Below are 14,974 nucleotides of genomic sequence, written 5' to 3'. Positions count from 1 at the left end.
AATCGGGATGGGTGTGTCAGAGGCAGTGTGGTTGGCGCAGGATAGAGCAGGGCTTAGGGCTGTTGTGCATAGGGTCGCTATGAGTCGAAAACGACTCAAGGGCACATAACAACAACAACAACAACAACAAGCTAAGAGAACAGGTTTGTCTTGGAGAGAATGAAGCCAGGTTGCCCCTTGGAAGCAAGGATTTTGAAGCTTTGTCTAACATACTTTGGACATGTTGCTAGGAGAGACCAGTCCTTAGAGAGGGATATCATGTTTTGGAGAGTGGAGGGGTGGCGCAGGAAAGGAAGACCCTTGATGAAATGGATCAGTTCAATGATTGGTGTGGTGGGAATAGGTGTGTGGAAGACGATGAGGTTGGCACACCATAGAGCAGTGTTTAGGGCTCTTGTACATAGGGTCACTATAAGTCGCAAGTGACTTGATGGCACATAACAAATAACAACAACTACTTTTTAAATTTCATTATTATTATTTTTTATTTCAATGAACATCTACAGAGATTTTGGAATTCCATTCATTCATTCATCAACAACTACTCTTAATGCCCAATTGTTATAATCTTTAGAAAGTTCTGGTGGCCTAGTGGTGTGCTGCCAATCCAAAAGTATGTGGTTTGAATCCACCAGTTGTTCTTCAGGAGAAAGATGGGCAATCTCCTCCCACACAATTTACTCCCTTTGAAAATGCACTGGAAGGTTAGCTATGAGTTGGTTCTGACTTAACAGCCTATTGCTCTCATTTGTGCCTCGGTCAGGGATATCAGGTCATCTTTTCTCTTCATACAGAGTTTAGAGTGAAGCTGTAAATGCAAACTAGAGGGGAGCACATGCTTCTAGGGGTACATACACCATACACTGAACATGTTTCAATCAACCCTTATTCTCTCTTATTATGATGAGGCTTAACTGTTACTTCATTCCTGAAGTTTTAAGGGCCTATGATAAGGTGTTTATAATTCAAGTTTGGGCCTATTCATGGCATAGGCACATGTCCTAAGAAGCCTTATCTTCTTTCTCCACAACTCTCCCAAAGCTGCCAGAGTAGTCATTTCACTTACTTACTGATGGTTGTTTGGCTGATGGCTAGATTTTCTGTTATTTCCTGTAAGCATATTTCCACCTTGGAAGATGCTGAATTATGACTCTGCTAACTCTGTGCAAACCGCTTCTCAAATAACTTCAATGTGACAAGGCACCAGATAGAACAGGCCTTGTTATCAGATCTTAATCTACAAGCAAGAATGCCACTGTGTAATTTTGTTCTGCTGAATGAGCTTGATATTGTCTCATTAGATCTTCTAAAACATGGTCTGTTTTACACTGTGTTCTTAATTTATATTTTAGATAAACCTTTCTTTTAGTGCATAATCAACTAAAATTATTTATCCTGAATCTTATCATGCTGGACCAACATATATTCTCTCCTTACAAATCTTGTTTGAACGAATTTCCCCCACCTTTTCCTGTAATGCACCTTGCTAACTAATTGGTCATTTGAAACTTTCAGTGAAGTAAAGGAGTTAATCTACTGCCCATTTCTCTTCCCCCCCTTCTCCTTGAATGTGTTCTGGTAGTCTGTCAATAAGAACTATCAAGCTTGATCCCAGTTTGTCTCCTAAGAACGTTACGGTTTGGAGCTTTACTCCCAGGTCTCTGATCCACCTTGAGTTGATTTTTGTGTATGGTGTGAGATGTGGATCCTGTTTCAGCTTTCTGCAGGTGGAAGTCCAGTTTTGCCAGCAGAATTTGTTGAAGAGGTTTTCATTTACCCACTTGATAGCTTTGATTTCCTTGTCAAATATCAGTTGATCATAGATAGCTGGGTCTATTTCTGGATTCTGAATTTTGTTCCATTGGTCTATGTGCCTGTCATTGTACTAGTACTATGCTGTTTTGGTAACCACTGCTATGTAGTAGGTTTTGAGGTCAGGGAGTGCTATGCTTCCAACATCATTTTTGTTTCTCAGAAGTGTTTTGCTTATTCAGGGCCTCTTGTCTCTCCAAATAAATGTGATAATTTCCCTTTTAATCTCCTTGAAAAATGAATTTGGTATCTGGATTGGGACTGCATGTAAATTGCCTTTGATAAGATTGTCATTTTCACCATACTGGGTGTGCCAAATACAACCAGAAATGCACAATCTAAAAAGGATAAAATTGATTCATGGGATCTTCTAAAGATTAAATCTCTGTGCACATCAAAAACTTTTTCCAACAGGGTAAAAAGAAAACCTACAGACTGGGAACAAATATTTGGTAATACCACCTCAAGAAAAGTTTACAGAATACCCCTGGGCCTCCACAAGAAAAAGGCTGAAAACCCCATTACAAAATGGGCAAAAGACAATGGAAAGAATTTTCACAGAGGAAGATATTCAAATGGTAGACACATGAAGAAGTGTTCCAAATCACTGGCAATAAGTGAGATGCAAATCAAACTCACAAGGAGGTACCACCTCACTCTAGTAACAGTGGCAAACTTTAACAGGGCAGCAAATAATAAATGTTGGAGAGGATGTGGTGAGAAAGGAACTCTTATACATTGTTGGTGGGATTGTAAAATGGTGCAACCATTCTGGAAGGCGGTTTGGTGCTTCCTCAAAAAGCTGAACATAGAAATTCCATGTTACCCAGCTATTCCACTACTTGGAATATACCCTGAGAATATGAGAACTAAAGCACAAACTGAGATTTGTGCACCAATGTTCATAGCAGCATTATTCACCATCGCAAGAACATGGAAATAGCCCAAATGTCCAACCACAAATGAATGGCTTGAGAAATTATGGTACATTCACACAGCGGAATACTATGCAGCATGCAAGAGCAGTAATTTTGTTTTTACATAACTTGAGAAGGACTGGAGAGCATTATGCTGCTGGAACTAACTCAGTTCCGCAAGGATAAATAATTGTATAGACCGTTATTGTAGAATGAGTATAAGGATCCAGGAGGGGTGGGAGAAGCTGGAAGCAGAGGGAAGTGGATGTACAAGGGAAAGAGAGGATTAATCATTGGATTGTACAATTTGATGGGTGGTGAGTGAGGGAAATTGAAAGAATTTGTTCAAATTTTATTAAAATTTTGTAAATAAACTAGTGAAAAAACTTAAAAAAAGGTAAGAGCTATCAATATTGGAGGAGGATATGTATTTCTCTATAGCAGCTTCCTTTTTGTTGAGTATGTTATTCTGGTAGGAATGACACAGGAAACCAAAGCACTCATGAAGGACTTTTCCTCACCAACCACATACTACTTGTTGTTATGTGCCATCAAGTCGCCTGTAGTAGTGACTCTATGTAAAACAGCTCCAAAGCCTGCCCTGTCCTGAGCCAGTCTTACTGACTTTGACACACCTACCCCTATTGTCCTAGTAAACTTATATCAGGCATGGGCAAGTCATGCCTGCTCCTTCTATTTGCTGATGATACATACACAGAGAACTACATCAGCACCATCAGGGTGGAATTCAAGATGTGCAACCATAGAGCTGGAGGGCAAAACCATCAAACTTCAGATTTGGGACACAGCTGGTCAAGAGTGGTAGATGATGCCCCTGAGGGGGCAGGAGATGCTTTCCTCCCTCCCCTCTGAGTCTAGCTTTGGGTGTCCTGGGCTCCCCATCTCCCTCTGGCCCATCTGCCTACTGCCCTAACCCCTGGTTCTTTCAGGGCCCCCAGGGGAGGACCCCAGGGCCAGTTCCTGGGGTGGGGCCTGCTCTGCTGCTGCCTCTAGGTAACTTAACAAGATTCCATCACACCTTTCTTTGGGGAGGGCTTCTTTTTCTGTCCTCCCCTCTGTCCCCCATGTATACTGCAGTGGATCTCTCTTTGTCCTTCTCTCCCATCCACGCCCAAGGGCTGAGCACCCCCCTGGTCTGCTGCCCTGCTGCAGTCAGTGCCTGAGGCCACGAGTGGGGCAGGGGCTCTGGAATCCAGGGCTGAACCTCAGGACAGCTGTGGGGCCATGGGGCTGGTGGCCCCTCCTGCTTTCCCCACCCCTCCTCCACTCAGCTCACCTTCCAGCTGTGGCAGCCTGAGCAGAGCCAAGGCAGGTGGGCAGGCAGCCATGCTGGGCCTCTGTCTTAGCCTGGCGGGAGCCTGCTCCTGTGCCCCCTGCCCTACCAGAGCTGGGCCCATGTGTAGCCTGCCCACCACACCCCTTTGTCCCCAAGGCAGGCGGAGGCAGAATGCCTAATGGCTAGGCACCAGCCATCAGCCATAATGCCCTTCAGCCCCTCCCCCACATCTGGTGGATCTCTGCCCTCCAGACCCTTGGAGCCTGATGGATAGAGGATCCTTTGGGGAATGTGTGCAGCTGAGGGTTCCCCTTCCCCCAGGGTCCCAGCTCCCTGCCCTGGGCACAGAAAAGCAAGCCCTGGTGTCTACTTAAGAAGACACGTTCCTTGTGCTGTCTCTTGCCTGTCCCACATGTGGCTGTGCCCTCCACTTGTATTTGAGTTCCCAGGCTGCCCCTTGGGGAACGCCTCCATTCCGGGTTCCCCTCTGGTGTCATGTCAGGCATTTTGCAAGGAATAAACCACTTGGGGAAAGATAGAAAAGGACAAAAATAACTTAATAAATTTCCATTGGCCCTTAGGTGAGCCAAGGATTTTTTAAGGGGGAAAGAAAGAATTATTATACACAGGTGAATAGATGAGTGAAGCCACTAGTTCAGATTTGTAATTATGTAATGTAATCCCGTGTATAAATGTAGATCTGTAGGGTGGTGATTAAGCAAAAACAGAAGCTGAAGAACATCAAAACAAGACAAGTATCTGGTTTCTTCAATAGCTTCATCCTCTCACCTAGATTCTTCATGAAGCCAAGATTCATCATACTCAAGCATCATTGTAAAATATGCTCATGCAATTTCTGTACCAACCACAAAACATTATACCTAAGTGTTAGAAGAAAACTTTGTCTGAATTATGAAAAAAATAAAGTAAATCTTAATATGAAAAAAGTCAACATTATTTTTATTAGGAATAAAACTCCAAAATTTATACTAAGTGGGATGCTGAAAGAATGAACACAGCAGGATGACTGTAAACTGTAAGGAACTTGAGTAAACTTGTTATCAACTCTTTCACACACCAGACACGTCACCTATAAGACTAAAACAAAAGTGGGCTATGTCTATGGATACAAATGCCTAATTGAGCAAAAATTTTCATCTGACTATAGAAAAATTAACAGGTATATATTCTGAATAAAAACACTGGAGAAAATGTCAAAACAGAGAAAACGAGAAGTCAAAGTATCTAAATCCTGGCCCTGGCAGACTCAACCACACCTTCACTGACTTGATCTGACCTTGTCCTAGTAACAGGAAGTTGTGAAATACCCACGTCACTGGAAGACTATTTCAGCCATGCACTTAGCAGGATGTAAGGGGCTACTCACCTTCAATGCAAATGACCCGAACTTGAGGAACTTTCCATCTATGTTTCCAAAGTAATTTGTCATCGAACAAAGACCCTAGACTGGGAAGGCATCCATGAGCAGGGCAAGGACATGGCTACAGAAGTGAGGCATGAACACCTACGTGCCTGGTGTCCTTGGTTTGTTCCCAGCTGGGGAACCCAGGCATCAGGAAATGATGGCAAACTTAGATTTATCAGCCTCCTCCCCAGGAGCTCTCCAACTCAGAAATGACTAGACAACGTTTCTTCCACATTAACTCCATGGGTACATCTCCAAAGGGAAAACCGGGTCTCTCTTATCTTGGTACCATCCTGAGAACTCAGATCATGGTGAAAATATCTGCTAACATGTCAAGAACTAAGGATTTATCTACTATTCCACACAACATGAATTCCCAAGTTAACAAATATAATTTATAAAAGTTACTACACTTGACAAAGCAATTGTCAACTATTTTGTCTTACTCAAATTTAGAAATTAGAAGCAAATAGGCCTCTCATGAAGGCTGGAATGGATAAAGATGGATTTTATGTGGTGTCAAGGCCATGCATGCACGTGTGTAGGCTGAATCTGCGGCGGACAGCCCTGTGAGCTGCCCGTGAAATAGCTAGTGGATCAAGACTCCACTTACACTCCAAACTGCTGGTCGATGTGTGCTCCTCTCTGCACCAGGACTGGGATTATGGCATGGTGCTTGTTCCCAGCAGCCACTGCGATAACTGGTCGGTCTTCACCATCTCTGCAGTTGGGATCGGCTCCCTGCAGCATACAGAAAAGGAAAAACTCATAGCACCTTGCCTCAACGGCAGCCAACTACCATCCTAAGCATAGCAGAGTATGTTAAGCTTAATAAATTGCTTATGGGACTAAACTGCTTTTAGAGCAAAGGAGAAGAGAAGTAGAAACACTAAGTTGTTGCTGACGGTCCCTGCTGAGTACACTGTGACTCAAGGTGACTGGTCGATATAGTACAAAGCTTTGTGACCCTCGGTTGTCCTTACAGTCTGCTGTCATGGCGAGTATACCAATCCATCTCATTTAGGGAAACACTAGGACAATTTACAACGGACAGAGCTGTCAAATCACCCAGGTAGTAAAGCATCCATCCCATCAGGAGACTAAGATGCTCCAACCATTTCTTAGGGATTCTAGGCTGAAGTTAGCTTGGGGTCACACAGACCATACATAGCCCAGGAATGACATCTATCTTCAGACATGTAACTTGAGTCCACCTTTATGCTTATTTCCTTTGTTATAAAAATTAGTAATCAAGCAACAACAGAATGCCCTTGAGTACTCCTTTAACTCATTCTCAAGCATTTTGAAAATGGCACTGTAATTTTCCCAACACTGAGTAAAATTCCCACCAGCAAGAGACAGAGATACAACATGCGCTGAAAATGTTCAGAAACTTGTACTTTGGGTTACACTCACTTCATCAAGCAGTTGTTCAACCACAGAGACTCTTCCTCTCCCTGTCGGTCCGATTTCCTTCAGCAGGTCTCTGTTTTCAGGCTAGAGGATTATAGGATGTGGTTATTTCCATGGTTTTGAAATAGTATCACCCTTTAGCCTCACTTGTCTGAGATTAACTTAGTAGGCAAGGATTTCCTTTCCGAGGATACAGGCGTACTCCGAACCCCTGGGGCAGGCAAGCACAAGTGTGTGTATGAATGTACTATATGCACATGTGTGTGGTCTTCAGAAGCCAGGGACTCGAATCCACCAGCTGCTCCATGGAAGAGAGATGGTCAATCTCCTCCCACGTGATTCATCTTCTTTGAAAACCTGCTAGAGGGTCAGCTATGAGTCGGTTTTGACTTGATGGTACATAACAACAACAATTTGAGGAAAGGAGACTGGTCGCCTAATGACTAGGGGGTTGCACTGCCACCTCAAAGGAGGGCAGTTTAATTTTTTTCCAATTTTATTATTTTGTGTGTGTGTGTGTGTGTGTGTGTGTGTGCACTGTCAAATCGGATCTGACTGGTACAGGAGGGGACTGCCCCTCCTTCTCCAGCAGAGCATCTGGTGGATTTGAATCACAGACCCTTGGGACTGCAGTGCAGCTTCTTGCCACTAGGCCACCAGAGCTCCCTTAGAAGGGCAGTTTAAACTCATGTGACTTTTAGTCTCTGGAAACCAGTTCCGACTCAACAGCAGTAAGTCTGAGAGTTTTGAACTGGGGGAAGGACACTACAGCGACACTGGCTTGACTGACATGACTATTTGAAGGGAACACTACCAGGTGAATCCTAAAACAGTGTATAAAATGTTCAGGGTCAGCTTGAATATAACAGATCAGAAAATGTGCTTACTTGAAGAGTGAATCATTAATGCGGATCTCTTGTTTAGAGAGAAAAGCTCATATTTATCATTAGAAATTTAAAGCAGGAATTGTCATTTTTATTCTTAAACTGCTATAAGATTCTTTTGATGAGATAATTTTCCTATTAAATCCAAGTGTATCTTTATATATAAAGACTTCTGAGATTGTGGTTGCTGGACGACTGGAGGAGGCATCTGGAAAGCATTACTTTGAGTATGTTATTGCCAGCTGGGTTTAGGGCTAAGTGCTAGGTGGTCAGGGGGCCACTACTGCCTTGTTTACAAAGTCGAGATGATATCTGCTTTCCTCTCTGGCTCCCTAGCAGGGCAGGGGGCAGCCAAGGACCCTGAACCTTTCAGAAGATGATGTCCAGGCTATGGCTTCCTGCTCTCAGTAGGCTGCTTCAGAAAAAGGGACTTTAAATCACCGACCTAGCAGGCAGTATTGTGGGGCCCTGAATGTGCTGAATTTCATGCCTTCCGGGGAAATGGACTGTAACTTATGAAAATGTCAGCTGCACGTGTTCTGAGATGTTTATCTTCTTAATTGATGTTTGTTGAAATGGAGAGAAGAAATCAATTTATTAAGCAGAGTGATGGCATCTGCCCAATCTAAGAAACCCTTGTGGAAAGGCTCCTCATTTGGAAAGCATCCACATTATGCATTACTTTTTTTTCCACTTTTAAAAATTAATTTAGTTTGTATATTTTTCATTTCAATGAACATCTACAGAGATTTTGGAATTCCATTCATTCATTGTTGCACCCTTCTCCTTTTTGAGGTTCTCTTGCAGCTGTGGCCTCTAGACATGTGACCTAGACCTGGTTTCTTAGCAGGCTTTGAATAACATTTTATTTTTAACCATATTTGGTATATATTTGTTCAAAATGACTCCTGAATGATTGATTTATTGTTTTAGTTTTTGATATTATATCAAGATGCAAATGAAATAATGAAGGCAATGGAAAGATTCCCTACCCTAACAATACAGTGGGGAGAGTCTCTAAAACGGTAAACTCTTAAAAACACACACACACACACACACACAAAAAACAACGGTAAACTCTTACTAAGTTCAAGGAACTCTATATTCCACTTATGCTTATTAACAGCATTTCAAAACTAGAAGAAGATACAGTGTTCCGGGAATCAGAATACATAAAAAAGTTAAAATAACAAAAGCACAAATAGGAAAATAAAAATAATAAGATAAATTTATAGTCAACTCATTTTTTTTATAACGGTGCTAAGTCTACAGGATGGGGATGTGGGGAAAAAGCATTGACGTCAGTTTAAAGACTGCCTGATCCAAGTCCTGGTCTTTTCCAACTGCTTCCTATGTATTAGAAAGTTGGACTATGAATAAGGACAACAGAGGAAGTAGTAATGCTTTTGAATTGAGGTGTTGGAGAAGAGTACTGAATATCCCATGGACTGCCAAAAGAACATACAAGTCCCTCTTGCAGCAAGTACACCAATGTGTTTCTCAGAGGCAAGGATGGTGAGGGTTTGTCTTACATACTTCGGGCGTGTTGTCAGGAAGACCCAGTCCTCAGAATAATCCTTTATGCTAGGACTGCAGAGTGTTAGAAAAACAGAATCTCCACAAGATGGATGACGCTGTGACTGTGATAATGGCATGTCAGAGACGGTGAGGATAGTGAAGGATGGGACAAAGTTCAGATCTGATACACAGGGTAGCTATGAGTTGTAGGTGATTTGAGGGCACCTACCACCACCACCACAAAACCCTCTGCTGGCTGAACGGTAAGGAATTGTACTGCTAACCCAAGGGCACACAGTTCTAATCCACCATATGCTCCAATCAGAAAAATGGCAAGCTCTTCCTATGCAATTTACAGCCTCTGAAAACACTCTTGAGGGTCAGAGAAGAGTAATTTTCAATGGCACAAAACAACTCCAACACATCCTGATTAGATATTGTAATTAATAATACTAATTGATGGTAATTATTGTGGTTAAGAAATCTATGAAAGAGAAAGAAATTGATTTTTAAAAATTAACTACTGGAAGGTCAATGGAAAAAAATGCAGAAATGGCATCTGACAACTAAAGGCCTTTGGGAACTAACTAATGCCTTGCTTTAACACCACTAAGTAATAAATAAAAGAAAACCAAACCATCATTGCCATGGAATAATAACTGATTCATAGTTGAGCCTCCAGTAGCTTTTCAGAGGCTGTAAATTGCAATGGGGAGTGGCCACCCTTCTCTGGATGAGAAAATGGTAGATTCAAGTCACTAATCTTTGAGTTGGCAGTACAACTCCCTACCCACTAGGCCAGGAGAGCTCCCTTTTTAATTAAACAATGGTTTATTACAGTCTTTTCTGACTGACTTTTTTGCTTAGCATAATGTCTCCTAGATGTATTCATATTTGTTTCATGATTCACACTCTTTTGTGTGGTAACAGAATAAAACAGGAAAATAACTATTTTCCAATATAAAATAAAAATTTTATAAAAAAAATTAGACATTTTCTTGAAACAAATGCGAATGAAAACATAACATACAAAAATATTTGGGAAACAGCAATGGCAATACTTCGAGGTCAATTTATAGTAATACATGTGTACATAACAAAATAATTAAGAACTGAAATCACCATTTTAATCCAATATATCCCTGACAATTAGAGAAAGAACAGGAAGCAAAGACTACAATCTCCAGGAGAAAACAGCAAGTGAAAAGCCATACAAAGAATCAACATAATTCAAAATTGGTTGTTTGAAAGGATTGATAAAGTTGACAAACCTTACAAATATCACAAAGAAAAGAAGATGCCACTAAGGCTGTGCATCGCTGCTGAGAGAAGGTTGTGGTCACAGTGGCCACAATGCGGGTGGCAGCCTCCACACCGGGAAGGTGGGGGACGCTGAGCAGGGAGCTGCTGGTTTTCTCTGGTGCTCGCAGCTCTGGGGCCATTATTTTTTCACTATTTTTCTTTCAATTATAATGACACTATATACAGTTTTTACTGGAAAGTTTCTCAGCTTTACCTAGTTATACGGCACAATTTAGAAACGTGTTCAAGACTGATTATATCAGTAAACTAACTGGCAAAGATCATATCCATGTGTATGTGGTTATCAGTTTGTATTTTACTGCACCATGAGACCCAGGACCATTGTAGAGAGCAGATTGCAGTGAGCCCGATTTCAGCGACAGAGTCCTGTCCTTTCCAGAACCGTGATGATGTTTCTCCTTGTGGTATAAATTGAACATTTTTGGAGTGTTAACTTTAAATGATGGTTTTGTCCCTTTTCTATTTTATTATGGTCAATGCAATGGCATAGACAAACTTTGATCTTTGTTTTAAAGATTATGAAACTAACTGTGCATGTTTATAAATGGCTTTTCAGGACCCATAGTTTTCACTCTGTAGTCCACAGAAAACTGCAGGTTGATTTCCTTGAGTGCTTTATACTGTTAACGACATCTCTATGCAGGACTGAGGAAAATGACCTTTGTTTCTGTAGGAAACTGTGATGCTTTTGTGGTTGTGTTTGTGCACGGAGATGTATGCAGAAAAGGGCTGCTTCTGAGCCAGGTACAAATGGGGGCCTTGCAAGTTAAATACTGTTTTGATTTCTTGCTTACGCTGAAAATTTTTTCTCTCCATGGAATGTAACTAAAACTCTGTGTATGTCACTAGTAAATGATAATACTAAAGGGTGTGGGAGGGAGGAAGCGAGAGCACAGGGCTGGGGAGAGAGAGAGAGCACAGGGAGGAGGGAGCGAGCAAGTGAGAGAGTGAGAGTGAGCACCCTCGGGGAGAGCGAGAGCGAGAGAGCAAATGGGGGGGGGACGGGGAGAGAAAGCGCTCACATGGTGGGAGAGATAGCGAGCAAGTGAGAGAGAGAGCACGCAGGAGAGCAAGGGCACAGGGTAGGGGGAAGGGAAAGAGCTCACACGGGGAGGGGAAGAGCGAGGGGGGAGAGTATGTGCAAGGGGAGGGGGGAAAGAGAGCAAGCAAGCGAGAGAGAGAGCACGCGTGGGGGAGAGAACTAGAGCGCGAGCAGAGAGCAAGAGAGAGAGAGAGAGCGCACAGCAGGGGAGAGAGCGAGCATGAGGGGAGGAGGGACAGTAAAGTTGGCACAAAATAGAGCAGCTTTCAGGACTACTATACATCACTATGAGTTGCAAGTGACTCAACTGGCACATAACAAAAACAAGAAAAGGTTTATATTCAGACAGAATTAATATTGGAGAGTTAACAGGAGTGGGAAGAGAGGGAAAATGAAGTAAAATTAATTTAAAAAACAAACTATACACATATAGAAAAAATTCTGGAACAAAATTCATTAATATGTTAAAAAGAAAATTTATCTATAAAAATAATATAAATATCTATAATCTCAATCTTTAAAATTATATAGCAAAACAGAACGTCTGATGATACTGTGCTAGGCATGTTTTCTGGAGGAGTCCAAGCTCAGTCAAGAAGGGAGGCAGTTATTAGATGCAGGCTTGCATTTATCAATGTACTATTATTTTTAATGATCAAAGATGTCTTTAAAGTTTTTTCTTGACTTCATTCTAAACATACAGGTAAGGCACGGCCCAGTCATTCTGATGTCTACAGTTAAAACTTTCTCTGCTTATTTAGTTTTTTCCTCTGAGTTCAACCACTGTTGGATTAGTTTTGCATAACTTGGTGCCATTGAGTTAATGATGGACAGAACGAAGTAACATACCATTACAATGACCAACTTCTCAAACATCCAGTACAACCAGTTTTCTCCTTGTGGGGTGCCCATTTCACTTTTGCGGTGGAGTTTTTGCAGCTGAGCTTCCAGGTATTCCTGGAATGGTTTCTGTAGAGAAGGACCAATGCCGGGGACAGCACCTATGAAAGACACCATCTGTTCTGCTATGTGTTTGCTGAATGTTACTGTAATGAAGATTTTCTGAGTGTGCATTTTAATTATTGCTTTTCCAATCAACGTTGAACCAAAGAAGGTCCAAAAAGGTACAAGAAAGTGTCCACAAGTTATTCCAGCTAAATCAAACAAAGGATTTGGAATTGAAGCACAGGCCAAAATTCCAAAAAAGCCAACCTTCTGTACTAGGTTTTGAATCGCAGTTTAGCCCGGGAGGCAAAGTCTTGTGCAGTCTTTGCATGTTCAAGCATCTCTTCAAATTCCTGATAGTCTTTATCATCTGGTTCAGTGCCTGAGAGTCAAGCTGCTCTTGCGATGAAATATGGAGGCAGCTCTCCAATTGCTGTACCAATAACCCATATGCAGGCCTCAATCCTAACTTTTGAGATGATGCTCCATGCGGAAATAGCTCCTTCAATATTCTCTTCATCTGGAAAAATAATCTGATCTGGGTAGGGAGGGTTCAGGGAAATTAACTGAATTACATTCATAAGCAGGTAATGTCACAGAAGCTATTGTCTGGACCCAAATAAAGCAGAAAGATGTACCCTCTTTCAAGACCAACAGAAGACAAAGTTCCTAAGCCTATCCAGTAGGTATACAAAAGAAACTTTCTCTATATGTTGCACATACTGTTGATGTATTCCTTCAACATAATACACAGCTGTAAGCACGGTAAGCAGCAGTAAAAAAGACACCACAATGCTTTGATGATGCTGTAACTAGGATTTCCAGGAAAAAATGCTGCAAGGTAATGAGTGGCTGTCTCCATAGGACAATATTCTACCTTTCTTCTCGATCCCCCCTCTTCTTTTCATCCATTGAAGAAGGGTCTGTGAAGCTTCCATTATGTTGCTCCTTGTTCATTGCTAAACGTCTCTGGTCACAATTTTCCCCATTCTCTGCCATTTCATAGATCAGTAACTCTTTTTTTTAAAAAATTCTATTAATTTTAATAAACATTTACAGAGATTTTGGATTTCTACTAATTCATTGTTGCACTTTTCTCCCTGCCCACCCCTCACCCCCCAGTTCACTCTTCTCTTTGAAAAGTGAAAGAAAAATTCCTTCATTGGTATACAATTCTCCCACCCCGAGTACACTCCACTATGCAATCTTCATTCTGGACTCTTGTCATAACCATAATACCCTATCATATATCGCTTTTAAACTGTTCTCTCCCTCATCTGTTTCAATGCAGTACACATAATTTATCCAGTTTTTCTCAATCTTACCCCAACCCTGAGGTCAGTCCCATTCTACAACAGGGGCACTATGCAGTATTTGTCTTTTTTTTTCCTCAGTATTTGTCTTTTTGTGACTGAGATATTTCACTCAGCATAATGTCCTCCAGTGTCATCCATTTTGAATAATATTGCATGAGTTCCTTGTTTTTCAATGCAATGTAGTATTCCATTGTGTGAATATACCACAGCTTCTCTATCCATTTGTTTGTTGATGGGCATTTAGATTGTTTCCAACACCTTGCTATTGTGAACAAAGCCACAATAAACATGGGTGTGCATATATCTGCTTGGATGGCAGTTATGGTCTCTTTGGGGTATATTCCCAGTAGTGGAACATAGTAACTCTTGAGGAGCTCCATTGCCCTGGTTACTGTATCAATCCATCTCATCCGGGGTCATCCTCTCTTGCACGGTGTCTCTACCCTTCCAAGCATGATGTCCTTCTCCAAAGATCAGTTCCTTCTGGCTATATGCCCAAAGTATGTGAAATCTTAGCTTCCAAAAAGAAATCTAGTTTCACCCTCTCCAAGCCAGACCTATTTGTTTTCTTGGTGGTCCATGGTATGTATGTTCAAGACTCTTCTCCAGCACAACAGGCATCAATTCTTCTATCATCGCTAGTCATTATCCAGCTCTCTGATGCATAGCGAGTAATTTTGAAGACCACAGACTGGATCAGGTGCACTTTAATCTCTAGATTGACATCATTGCTTCTCAGGACTCTGGAAAGGTCCCTTATAGCATATTTATCTGTTCAGACCCCAGCTTCTCAGGATCTTGGGATCCTGGAAGCCTATCAATGTATTATTAAATAGCTATTATTTAATTTGTTGCTGTTTTTTTCTTGGAAAAAGATTCTTTTTTGTAAGCTTTGTGACTTTATTGTCTTTTTGCTTTTTAAAATTGTAATTTGAATGAATATTTAGAAAGTATATTGGGTTTTTTCCCAATAATTTATGCACATTTTATTCTCTAACATTAATTATAATACCCATAGGATCTGATCAACCATACAGTCCCTATTGTCTTTTCCTTCCTCATCTTAATAAGCACACTAGGC

At 41.5% G+C, this 14,974-nt stretch overlaps 1 protein-coding gene and 1 pseudogene across 1 annotated transcript in view; both read right to left on the bottom strand.

Annotated features, from left to right (window-relative positions):
- Positions 1-14,974, bottom strand: part of DZANK1 (double zinc ribbon and ankyrin repeat domains 1) — a 180,682-nt gene that overhangs the window by 17,615 nt on the left and 148,093 nt on the right. Inside the window, exons 17-18 of the mRNA XM_006902459.1 lie at positions 6,869-6,949; positions 6,066-6,193 (exon numbers count right to left, since the gene is read on the bottom strand). Coding sequence (XP_006902521.1) covers positions 6,066-6,193; positions 6,869-6,949 — 209 coding nt within the window. The remainder of the gene's footprint in view (positions 1-6,065; positions 6,194-6,868; positions 6,950-14,974) is intronic.
- Positions 12,386-13,576, bottom strand: LOC102868521 (annotated as a pseudogene).

This window comes from Elephantulus edwardii, unplaced genomic scaffold, assembly GCF_000299155.1.
Source record: "Elephantulus edwardii isolate Elephantulus edwardi_28Jun2011 unplaced genomic scaffold, EleEdw1.0 scaffold00416, whole genome shotgun sequence".
Classification (NCBI taxonomy): Eukaryota; Metazoa; Chordata; class Mammalia; order Macroscelidea; family Macroscelididae; genus Elephantulus; species Elephantulus edwardii.
The sequence above is the reverse complement of the archived record's forward strand: the minus strand, read 5'-3'. Positions and strand labels throughout refer to the sequence as shown.